The sequence below is a fragment of the Monodelphis domestica genome, chromosome 6 (assembly GCF_027887165.1).
Source record: "Monodelphis domestica isolate mMonDom1 chromosome 6, mMonDom1.pri, whole genome shotgun sequence".
Taxonomy (NCBI): domain Eukaryota; kingdom Metazoa; phylum Chordata; class Mammalia; order Didelphimorphia; family Didelphidae; genus Monodelphis; species Monodelphis domestica.
In genome coordinates, this window is record NC_077232.1 from 28707294 (window position 1) to 28720370 (window position 13077).

The 13077-nt window shown below is 42.9% G+C and overlaps 1 protein-coding gene across 1 annotated transcript in view; it reads right to left on the minus strand.

The window, feature by feature from the left end:
• The window catches only part of CREB3L1 (cAMP responsive element binding protein 3 like 1), a 53154-nt gene that overhangs the window by 15563 nt on the left and 24514 nt on the right, over positions 1-13077 (minus strand). The window contains 2 exon segments of the mRNA XM_007497380.3: positions 5555-5760; positions 10479-10707. Coding sequence (XP_007497442.2) covers positions 5555-5760; positions 10479-10707 — 435 coding nt within the window.

Here is a 13077-nt window from a genome sequence, read left to right on the forward strand (position 1 = left end):
AGACCCGGCCAGGACCATTTCTTCCTTTCTATGTGGCCAGAGTGGCTCAAAAGTGTGGGGGAGGGAGGGAGACTCTAGACTGCTCCAGAGAAACTTCCTGGCTGGGTCCCTGGGAGTCTGAGGTTGGGGAATCTCCCACCTTCCCACCTGGTCCTCTTTCTACAAGGCAACATGAGGGTTCAGTCAGGTGGCCCAGCCTCTGAGTTCCTCCTAGAAGGGCCTGCAGACCTCAGAGGCCTGGGCCAACCCCCTCATGGTAAAGAGGAGGAAACTGAGACCAGATGGGACTGGCCCAAGGTCACACTGCCAAGAGGTATGGAGATGGAATGACTGAATCATAGAATTTCAGAATTGAGAACAGTGACCATCTGTCCAGAAAGGCCTCTTATCTAGTCCTTGCCAGAAGGGTTCAGGTCAGGGCTGGGCACTGGGCTTTCACAGGAGAGGTGAAGGGATGAAAAGGTTTTGAGTTCGAGTTCTACCAGAGAATAGGGCCTCGATTTTTGTGTGTGCCTGTGCCCCTCAGACAGCCATCGGGTGAAGCCTAGGGACCCCTTCTCAGAATCAGATTTGTTTAAAGCATAAAATAAATAGGATTGCAAAGAAAACCAATCCTATCGAAATAAATATATAATGATTTTCCCATTCAAGTTTACAGATTTCCTGAAATCTTCGGGCCTTTGGGCTTCCAGATTAAGATTCAGAGAGATCTCAGAAGCCATGTAATACCCCTCCTCTCTCAATTTATAGAAGAGAAAAACAGAGGCCTAGAAAAGGGAAGTGACTCTCCGGAGGTCAAATTCCCTAAGTGCCAGAGGTGGGTTTAGAACTCGGCTCCTCTAATGAATGGAGTTGATGAATTTTGCACTGGGTCACTAAATCTAGCTGAGATTTAAATTAATTCACAGATAAATGCTTACTTAGAGAAGAGACCTTAGAAAACCTGAGATCCATGAATTTTAAAAAAATGTTTTTTGATAACTATTTCAATACAAATGGTTTCCTCTATAATCTTACGTATTTTTTAATGCATTAAAAACAATCTGGACAAATTAAGGAAAAACAATTGTAAATTTTTTGCAATGCAGCTAAGTTTAAAAGGGAAGTAAGTAACCAGGGAAAGAGGAATCTTTGTGGCAAGTTTCTCCAATCAAGGTTTCATTTCCAAAAAACTCACAAGAGTTTTGTATTTTGTAATGAACAAATTAACGTTATTTTGGAATTAACACATGGTCTAAGGATATAAACAGACAATTTTCTAAGAAAAAAATCCAAGCTATCAATAGCTACATGAAAAATGCTCCAAATCACTAAGAATTAGAGAAATGCAAATTAATTCAACATCAGATTGGCGAAATTGATGAAAAAGGAAAATAATAAATATTGGAAGTGTTTGGGGAAACAGACACATTAGTGCTTGGTGAACTGGTAGAGCCGTTCTGGAAAGCAACTTGGAACCGTATCCTCAGGGTCACTGAGCCAGAGTTCCTTGGACCCAGAGACATCACCTCAAGACTTCCTGCCCAAGGAAATGAAAGAAAAAGGAAAGGGATCCGTCTATACAAAAATATTTAAGGTATGTATAACCTCTGTCTCTCCAGGATGGGGAGAGGAAAGAAGGAGAGAGTTTGGAATTCAGAATTCAAAAAAGCAAATGTTTAAAATTGTTTTTAAATGTAATTAGGAAAAATATTAGAAAGAAAAAATAATTAGCAAAAAAAATGTAGCAGAAAAGATCATTTTGTGGTGGCAAAAACCTGGAAACCAAAAGAGTACTGTAAAAATGGAGATCTTGCCAACATGGAGACTCAGGTGAGATTATAGGGAATTCTGGGAAATATCAAGGACTTCTGGGTATTGAAGTCTAGGGTTCAAAATCTCCATTTTTTTTTTAACCCTTACCTTCTGTCTTGGAGTCAATACTATGTATTGGCTCCAAGGCAGAAGAGTGGTCAGGGCTAGGCAATGGGGGTCAAGTGACTTGCCCAGGGTCACCCAGCTGGGAAGTGTCTGAGGCCAGATTTGAACCTAGGACCTCTCAAAATCTCCATTTTTACAGTACCCCATTAATCAAGAGATGGCCAAACAAATTATGGGATGTGAATATAATGGAATACTGTTGTGCTGTAAGAAATCATGATGGGAATGATTTCAGAGAAATTAGGGAAGATTTGTATGAACTGATGCAGAGTGAAGGCAGCAGCACCAGGACAACATTTTATACAATAGCAACAACCTGACGAATGCTGAACAATGTTGACAGCTAGGAAAACGCTGCTCAACACAATGATGAACCATGATTCCAAAGGCTACCCCTATCCTGAAAGAGTGATGGTGGGTCCAGGCTGCAGAATGAGACGTATTTTTTGAACAAAGCCAGTGAGGGAATGTGTTTTGCTTGACTATGTGTTTTTATCACAAATGTTTTATTTTTCCACTTTCAAGCGGGAGGAAGAGGAAATCAATTTTGTGAAATGAAAAAAAAAATCTTGTTTAAAATAAAGTACTGAGGGGGCAGCTGGGTGGCTCAGTGGATTGAGAGCCAGGCCCAGAGATGGGAGGTCCTGGGTTCAAATCTGTGTGACCCTGGGCAAGTCACTTAACCCTCCCATTGCCTAGCCTTTACCACTCTTCTGCCTTGGAGCCAATACACGTATTTTATAAATTTTGATTTTTTGTTGATTTCATAAATCAATAAAAATTTAAAAATGATTGTTACTATACTATAAAATAATATTATAAATAAATAGAAACTGTATTATGAGAACCTGTAAGCTTTATTAGCCTGCCAGAGAGGTCCAGGATAAACAGAAAATGGTGACAAACCCTCATAATAAATCTTCCCTTTTCCTTTTACATACACTATTTTGGACTACAGGAAAGCTATAGTCTTGAGGCTCCCCCAAAGGACATGGAATGAGTATGGGCCAGAAGTAGAGGAAAAAATGGGTAGAATGCTGGATCCTGAGGCTGGACACTTGGGATCCAGTCTGTGATCTGGCTTTTTGACCATCAACTGATCTTCAAGATCTCCCCAGAGTCCAGGGCTTAGCACTCAGGAAGGTTACACAAGAGATGCCCCCTCCTTAACTAGCCATAAAAACATATTGCCTCTCTGAATCTCAGTTTTCTCATCTGTAAAATGACCTACCTCATGGGGTGTTTTGGGGATTAAAAAGGGGGTAATGCAAGTCCAGTCTTCTCTAAATAGAAGACCTTATCCTAGTCATTGCCATTTCTTTAAGGTTTATAAAATATTTGAGACTCAGCAACCACACGACAAATAATTAGTGCTTAATAAATGTTTGCTGATTTGAATTTCAGAAAGATTAAGTGACTTATCCAGGGTCACAATATTTGTGAGTACTTGTGGGAAAATGTGAACCCAGATTTGAGTTCTAAATCCATTATTTCAATCACTAATGCCTTTTTGGGGAAGCAGAATGGGAATAAGTCAGGCTGGGAGGGTGGGTGCTACAACAAGATGGATGGTGGGCAATAGCAAACAATTGAGTCCCTATATAGGGCTTCAAGGTTTGCAAAGAACTTAACAGGTATTATCTCAGTTGATTAACAGCCTGGGAGGGAGACATTATTATTATCCCCATTTTATAGATGAAGAAAAGTGAGGCAGAGAGGTAAATGACTTGCCCAGGGTCATCCAACTAAGTGCCTGAAGGAGGTAGTCTTGGATCACAGGTCTTCTTGGGTCCAAGGCCAGCTCTATTTACTATACCATATACTTTTTACTGGTCTTATTAGAGTCAGGAAGGCTGGAGTTCCAATCCTACTACTGAGAATAGCTGGGAGAAAATGGTCATTTCAGGAGACCTTTCAGTTTCCTCTTTGGGAAAAAAAAATGGGGACAATAATCCCTATAGTAAAATGGCAAGATGGATGAAGTAAGTAGATAGACATCAGAAAGACTTGGTTTCGAAACCCAGCTGGGGTACAAATTAGGTATGACCCTGAGCAAGTCACAGTCATTCATTTAGAGCTGGAAGGGACCATCAAGTCCAATAAGCCCAATCTTCTCATTTGGAAACTGAGGCCCCTCTAGACTGAGGAAGTGACTTTCCCAAGGGTAATTGAGTAATGGCAGAGCTGGGATTTGAGCCTCTGGCTCCAATCTCTTTTTTTTAACCATTAAACCTTAGAATTAATTCTTTTTTAAAATTCAATTTAAAACCTTAAAGTTTAAATTAAAATTTAAAAAGAATTAATTAAATTAGAAAATGAATTAAAAATTAAAAAGAATTAATGTCTTAGAATTCATTTCATTTCAGTTTTGTCTTAGAATTAATACTAAATATCGGTTCCAAGACAGAAGAAGAGCGGTAAGGGCTAGGCAATAGGGGGTAAGGTACTTGCCCAAGATCACCCAGCTAGGAAGTGTCTGAGGTCAGATTTGAACCCAGGACCTCCTGTCTCTAGGCCTGGCTTTCCATCCACTAAGCCACCTGGCTGCCCTTTGAGTCCAAAGCTAGTGCTCACCCCACAGCTTCCTCCTTTGTCAAACAGGGATGACGATGATATTAACAACTCTTATGTCATAGAGTTGTTGTCAGGCTCAGGTGACGTCATAGACGTGAAATTAACTTGTTGCCTTTGAAGCGCTCCCTAAACGTCCTCAAAGTACTCTGCCTGGCCTCTGGGGGCTCTGATGCATTTTACTGAGCTCAGCTTCTCGGGGCTCACAAAGAAGTTCCCAGAGCCCATTTCTCTGTTTCCAAAGTCTTTTCCCCATTGCTCCAGAGCCCATAAAGTGGCCTTCTTCAGCACAGGTCATCAGAGCTCCCTTTTCCATGGCGCTTTACAGTTTATAAAGCACCTTCTTCACAATACCCCTCGGAAAGAGTATTATTCACCCCATTTTACACACAAGAAAACCAAGGATCATGGAGGGAAAATGGACTCACCCAAAGAAAATTAGACAGTGTGAGGGACTTTACAGTGGAACGAGCCCAGGATTTGGAGTTGGAGGGCCCGAGTTCAAATTCCTTTACTCCAGATCTCAGTTCCACCTTTGTAAAATGAGGCCATTGGACTAGAAGGCCTCTGACGTCCAGCTCTCACAACATGAATCATATAACTTTGGAAAACTTATATATAAATTTGTTATTGGAATAAAATAAAGATAAAATTTAAAAAAAATCAAGTCCAGCTCTTGGGCTAGTTCTATGCAAGAAAATCTTGGAGAACCATGGGACATTCAAGTGAGAGAAGCCCTTAGAGATCATCTTGTCTACTCCCAGCTCCCAATTTACAGAAGAGAAAAACTGAGGCCCCAGAGTAGGTAGAATCTTAGTGGAGAGAGTGACGGACTTGGAATCAGGAGATCTGGGTTTGCAGCTGCCTCTGCTTTTTGAGCCTCTGTTTCCACATCTATAAAATGGGGATCATGGGGAGGAAAATACTCAGTAACCTCTGGAAGTGTAAATAGAGTTGGAGGCCAGACCTGAACCCCAGGCTCCCCCAGTGGACACACACACACACAAATACCTCTCTCCCCTAGGCCTGGGACTTGGGAAGACGCCCAGAAGCCAGGGCTCACCTCGTGGGGGGCAGGCAGCCGGGAGAGTGGGCCGAGGTTGAACATTGGCAGGTCGGCGGAGGTGGCGCTGCCTGGGCCTGGGACCACCACTGCTGAGGGGGCTGCTGCCAGCTGGTCTCCGGGCAGCTCAGGCCCCAGGTTCTGCTCCTGTTTGACCATGATGGAACATAGCTTATGCCCCAGGGCCCATGCTCCGTGCTCCAGCTCTGGGGAGAGAGGGATGTGTAGCGTTTAGAGCCAAAAGGCATCTTGGGGATCGTGTTAGCTGACCCCTTTCTTCTTTTCACAGATAAGGAAATTGGGGCACAGGATTTGAATTCAGGTCTCTCAGATCAGGTGCTTTTGTCTATTATATAATGCTGCTGCTTCTTTTTAAAATACTCTTACCTTCTGTTTTAGTATCAGTTCTAAGGTGGAAAAAGTGGTGAGGGCTAGGTGATCAGGGCTAGGTGTATGAGGTTAGATTTGAACCCAGGACCTTCTACCTCTAGACCTGGCTCTCTATCCACTGAGCCACCCAGCTGCCCCCGAACTTGTTTTTTAAATACATTCACAAACCATATTTTGATGTAATTGGTTTCCCTGGATATCCCAAGTAAATAAAAATTTTACACATTTAAAAATATAATTCTGAGAAGGGGTCAATAAGATTCCCTAAGCCTGGTTGGTGGTACCAAAGGAGTCCAGGGTCTAGATGGTCTAAGGGCCCCTTCCAGGTCCAGAGTATATGCACTGGACCTTCACACAAACCAAGTCGCCGAAAGGGCTCCATGGCTACTTGGAATTCCATGCAGAAGAGTGGAGACAGATGCAATTACTAGCATTTTTAGAGCAATGAATTCTGGTGTTTTTGAGGAGGAGAAAAACAGTTGTCAGGTTTGAATGACAAAAACAATTTCTTTTAAGAATTGCTTCTGGGGGCAGCTGGGTGGCTCAGTGGATGGAGAGCCAGGCCTAGAGATGGGAGGTCCTGGGTTGCAATCTGACCTGGCTGTGTGACCCTGGGCATGTCACTTAACTCCCATTGCCTAGCCTTGACTGCTCTTCTGCCTTGGAACCAATACACAGTATTGGTTTTAAATTTAAAAAAAAAATTGCTTCTTTTTTGTACGTGGTGAAACATGACACTGTCTCCTGACAGAAGTGATGGACTCGAAACACAGATCAGGAGGGTTGTTTTGGGCATGGCCAACGTGGGCATTTGTTTGGCTTGACTATTTGTATCTGTAATGGTGGTCTTGTTTTTCTTTCTTTCTCAGTGAGGTGGAGTGGGTGGGAGGTAGAATAGAAAGAAGGTACAATTTCATTTGAAAATAAAATAAAATTTAATTAAAAAAAAAAGAATGCTTCTGTTAATCTGGCCTCTGACATTTCCTAGCTATGTGACCCTGGGTGAGTCACTCAACCCCAATTTCCTAGCTCTTGCTGCTGTTCTATCTTGGAACTAAGACAGAAGATAAGGGTTTGTTTTATTTATTTATTTTTTAAGAAAAGAATTGCTTCTGTCAAAGGAAAATGACCGATGTTGGAAAGAATGTGGCAAAATTGGGACACTGGTGCATTGTTGGTGGAGTTGTGGACTGATCAGTGGAGATTGCATTCTGGAAAGCAATTTGGAACTACGCCCAAAAGGCTGTAAAACAGGACCTACCCTTTGACCCAGCAATACCACCATCACGTCTATATCCCAAAGAGATCCAAAAACAAAAGGGGAAAGTAAAAAATATTTATGGCTGCTCTATGCTGGCAAAGAATTGGAAACTGAAGGCAGGTCATCAACCGGGGAATGGCTGAACAAGTGGAATATGACGGTGATGGAATACGATTGTGCCATAAGAAATGACAGGCAGGATGCTTTCAGAAAAAGCCGGAAAGACGACTATGCACTCTTGCACTGTGGAGTGAGCAGAACTGGGAGAACATTGCACACAATAACAGCAATATTGGATGGTGATCGATTGTGAATGGCTTCACTAGTCTCGGCCATACAACGATCCAAGATGATTCTGAAGGACTCATGATGAAAAATGCCTGTACCTCCGGAGGAAGAGCCGATGGGGTCTGAATGGAGAGGGAAGGGTAGGATTTTTCACTCTCTTTATTATTCTGTTTTCCCTTTTTTGGGTCTGTGTTTCCTTTTGACACATGGCTCACGTGGCAATGTTTTGCACATGTATAATCAATTTCAAATTGTTTGCCATTTCAAGGAACAGGAAGAAGAGGGAGGAAGGAGAGAATATGGATGTCAAAACTTTTTTTAAAAGAATGTTAAAAATGGTAGTTTACATGTAATTGGGAAAAAAATAAAAATAAAATTTTAACCCCTTATCTACCATCTTGGAATCAATACTGGGTACTGGTTCCAAGGCAGAAGAGTGGTAAGGGCTAGGCCATGGGGGTCAAGTGACTTGCCCAGGGTCACACAGGTGGCCTCTTTTTTTTAAACCTTTACCTTCCATCCTGGAATAAATACTATGTATTGGTTCCAGGGCAAAAGAGTGGTAAGGGTTAGGCAATGGGGGTTAAGTGACTTGCCCAGGGTCACACAGCTGGGAAGTGCCTGAAGCCAGATTAATAGAAGCAATCCACTGAGCTACCCAGCTGCCCCCTTCAAAATGAAATGTTAAAAAAAAAAGAATTGCTTTTGTTCCTGTCTAGCCCACACCCCTCTAAAATAACTCCCATTATTTATTTACTATATTATATTTTTGTACTATATTTTTACTATTTACTATTTACTATTTACTATATTTTTTACTGTTTACTATATTATAATACTTTTAGACTATTTACTATATTATATAATAATATATTTTATATTATATTTATATAATATATCATAATGTACTATATCACATGATATAATAATATATAATACATAGGTCTAATAAAATATATAAATATATATTTATATATATATATTTTAAATATATATAAAGATATATATATAAAGATAAAAATATATATAAAGATATAAAATATATAAATATTTTTACAATATTATATAGGATAAAAGGCCCTACAGGCCATCAAGTCCAAATCCCTTGATTTATAAAGGAAACTGAGGTCTAGAAAATTAAAGGGACTTGCCCAAGTTCACACAGCTCTTGAGTAACAGAGCTGAGCTCAACACGGACTCTCCTTCTGCTCCCCAAGTCCCTAAGGAGACCCAGTGGAAGGCTGTGTCCCGTCCAGAAAAGGAGGGAGCTGAAAATGGTCTTGGGGGCTCTGTTAATCCTGGGCCCGTGATCCCCAGGATCAGGTCTTTTTCTTCCAAATTCAGCTTCTTCTCTTAGAACACGCGTGTGAGAGGGCCTCCAGAGATCTGGCCTGGCACCCCTTCCAGCTCCAGGTTGGCCTTCCTTAGTGGGAGGGTCTGTATTGGGCACACTGGGGGGGGGTTCGAGGAAGGAGAAGCTACAGTGGCCCGAGTCCCTGGCCACCTGGGCCTCCAGCCAGACTCCTGGGGAAGTGATGAGCCCGGTTGGCTGGGAGTTCTTGCCTCACCCTGCCCTGGATCTCTCTCCATCCTACCATGGGCCCTTCCTGGAGGGACTGGAAGAAGGTGGAACAGCCACAGGCCGCCCCTGAGCTCTTCTAAATTACAGGCCCTGAGTCGGGCCGCCTCCAGGAAGCTGCCCCCTGCAAGGTGCCCACAAACAAATTACTTTAAAAATAGGTTCTGTGTGGGGCAGGCTGAGTGGTAAGTGGAGCCTGGCTGGGCCGGGCCGGGCTGGGCGAGAGAGCAGAAAGTCTGCAGTGGGCTGGAACAAGCCTTGGCACGGGATACAGCCCTGTCCCTGCCCACAGCTCTCCAGAGAGGACAAGAGTGGCCCCTTCCTGCCCCACATTGGGGCTCAGAGGAGGAGGTCTGAGGGCGTGCTCACAAGTCAAATAGCCTGCTGAACTGAAAAACCACAGAGCACCGTGGAAAACCAGGAGGCTTCCCTACCACCCAAAGCCATAACTAGGGAGAGGCTCTGCCCTAGTCACCCACACGGAGGGTGGGAAGAAGCCACTCTTCCCGGAGCCCTCCCAGGACGGCTTGCCTTTTGTCACTGGGATGATAGGGGAAGGTGCCCCCCAGGAGCCATTGAAGGAGGACAGGGGAAATGGAGAGATGGTAGGCTGCCCCTTCTAGCACCCCTGCCCCATTCGTATTGTTTGGGTGCCTTGGTAGGTAGAGCACAGGACCTGGGTTTGAATCCCATCCTGTTTCTTCATTGATAAAATAAGGGAATTGTACTCAGGGACCACCGAGGGCCCCCATCCTCTGGGATCTTCCTGGACTACCACTCCTTTTGCCCACTGATTGAATTTGCCAAGTGCCAGGACCTTCCATGTTCCCTGGCACAGGGTGGGAAGCCAGGAGAGTTAGTTAAAGCCCCTTCTATAGGCAGGAATTTTACAAAAGCTATCCAGGAGACTCAATTCAAAAGACATCAATAAATTACCTACTATGTGCAAAAGCAAAAAGTGAGACTTCCCTCCCCTCCAGGAGGGAAGATGATTTAATACAAGGTAATGACAATAGCCAAGTACCTCACAATATATTATCTCATTGTCTGAGGAGAAGAAGCCCACCTTCTTGGAAGAATACCTCAACTGGTGAGGAGGGAGAATCATGGACTTCTTCAAGAACTATCCTAGAACTAGAGCTCAAAGGGATTTCGGAACCTATTTAGTCCAGCCTCATTTTACAGATGAGCAAACTGAGACCCGTGGAGGCTCAATGATACATCCAAGGAATAATATCATCAAGTCATAGAGTTAGAACTGGAAAGGGTCTCATAGACTCTCTGGTCCAACACTCTCATTTTATAGCTGGGAAGAAAGATCTAAGTGATGGGACTGCACTGGAATTCCAGATCCATCATCTTCTGAGTCCTCACTCTAGGGAGCCTGGGTCCTTTCCAGTACTCACCTCTTGGGCTGTCCTCTGTCTTGACTGGAATGAGGGGACTCTGGGGGGCTGAGTCGCCACTCAGGGAGTAACTGTGCTCCGCCTGGATGCCCGGGGTGGGTGGATCCAGCTCCATGTCCAACAGTGGATTCTTCTCAGCCAGGATGGGGTCATCAAAGAAGCTGCTGAAGAGGTCATTGGAGAAGTCCTCCATGTTTTCTGAGAAGTGCTCCAGGTGCTCTGGGAAGTGCTGGCAGAGGGAAGAAGGGGAAAAAGAAGACAGAATGTCATTGTCTACCAGAAGAAACTAAAGCATCAATTCAATTCAGTTCAACAAATGTGGACCAAGTTCCTGCTATGGACCAGGCTTTGGAAATACACAGATGAGAAATATGTACTAAAAAAATAAAAGTGGAGTTTTAAGGTCCCTTTCCTCAGAGAGCCTAACGTCTAATGTGAGAGCGGGGATATGATATACCTGTAGAAAAATATGATACAAAGTCAGGAGTGCTAGGGACAAAGGAGAGGACCAGATGAGTCTCAATGGAAAATCTATGGAGGGAGCCAAGACTTCCATAGTAATAGAGTGTCTAGGCTGGGATCTATGTATATAGCCTTGTGCTAATTAACTTTTCTATCAATGACTTCAGTACAAGCATAGATGGAATGGTTATCAGATTTTCAGATGACACAAGGCTAGGATAAATAGCCAACACATCAGAGGAGAGTCAAGATCTAAAGGGATTTCTATAGGCAAGAAAAGTAGCTAGGTGGTGCAGTGGATAGAGTGCCAAACCTGGAAAAAGGAAGACCTAAATTCAAATCTAGTCTCAGACACTTTGTTGCTCTCTTAGTAACTGGGCGAATTACTTAACCCTGCTTGCCTCAGTTTCCTCATCTGTAAAATGAACTAGAGAAGGAAATGTGAAGCCACTCCAATGTCTTTACCAAGAAACCTACAAAGACTGAACATGACTGAACAATAACAAAGAGGTGAGAACACTGGATGGAATTGAAAATATGAAATTGAATAGATACAAATGTAAAGTTCTACATCTGGGTGCAAAAAATCAGTTTCAGTAGTCCAAGATGAGGGAAACTGGCTAGACAGCAGTCCAGCTGGAAAACATTTCCAGGTTTTAGTGGACTTCAAGTTCTATTATCAGTTAATAGTTTGATAATCTTTGGCTGTATTAACTAGGATCTAGGGAAATAATAGGTCCACTTTACTCTGCCCTGGCTGATCACACCTGGAATATTATATTTAGTTCTGAGTACCACATGTTGGGAAACACGTTTATAATTTGGAGAGCATCCAAAAAAGGACAATAAAAACTGAAAATAGCCCTGGAGATCATGCTTTACAAAGACTGAAGAAATTGGGGGTGTTTAGCCTGGGGAAGAGAAAACTGGGAGGAAGTCAGACCTGATAGCTGACTTGAATTATTTGAAGGCCTTGGAAAATAGGAACATTTCGAGATTTATTCTGCTTACCCCAGAGGGCAGAACTAGGAGCAACATAGGCTCAATGTTAGGAAAAAAATATTTTTAAACAATGAGAGCTGTCCTGAAGTGGAATGCTGCCTTGGGAGATCATGGGTTCCCATTTGCTTGTGATCTTTTTTAAAAATTCAATTTAATTTTTCTCAATCAATCAAACCTCCCTTCTTTTCCTCTCACCTCTCTCTCCTCCAAAGAAAAACACCTCCCCCCCCCCCCCTTACAAGCGTGTATAGTCACCAGTGGCTTTGTCTAAAAAAAGGACTTGTCATCCCTCTATATGGAATTGGGTGGCATGCTTCATCTTAAGACCTTTGAAATTGTAGTTGGTCATTGTATTGATCTGAGTTCTTAAGTCTTTCAGTTTTCTGTTTCTATAATTTTTTGTTGTTGTACAAATTGTTTTCCTGGTTCTGTTTACCTCGCTCTGCATCAAGATGTATGAAATCTTCCCATGTTTCTTTGAAATTGTCCCCTTCATCATTTCTTTCCCTCTTTTTTTAATCCTTACCTTTTGTCTTAGAATCAATACTGTGTGTTCATTCCAAGGCAGAAGAGGGATAAGAGCTAGGGGTTAAGTGACTTGCCCAAGGCCACAAAGCTAGGAAGTGTCTAATGCCAAATTTGAACCCGGGACAATCCACTGAGCTTCCAAGATGCCCCTTCCCCCACTTCATTACTTCTTATAGTGACATAGTATTCCACCCTACAAGTCCATAATTTGTTCAGTCATTCCCCAGTTGGTGAGAGTCCCCTTAATTTCTACTAGCAGCCTTGAAGCAAAATCTGATGCAGAGCCAACTGTTGGGTTTGCCTCGGACAACATACTTGGTGAGGAAAGGGACAGACTAGAGTCTCTCCAAGGGGTCTTCCAACTCCGAGCTCCTGAAATGCTGTGATTTCCACACCCAGAAGCAGCTTTATCTACTAGACAAGAAGTCTAGACCCTTGCGAATGGTCCTCCCTTACCCAGCTTCCCTTGGTTCCATTCCTTCCTAGTTCACACATCAGTCTGATTCAAGAGAAGAAAAGGATACAGCTCACACCATCTAGAAGCGCCCAGTCTACTGGGGAAAGATGAGAGTGAATGCATGGGACCCAATTAGATAATAACACAAAG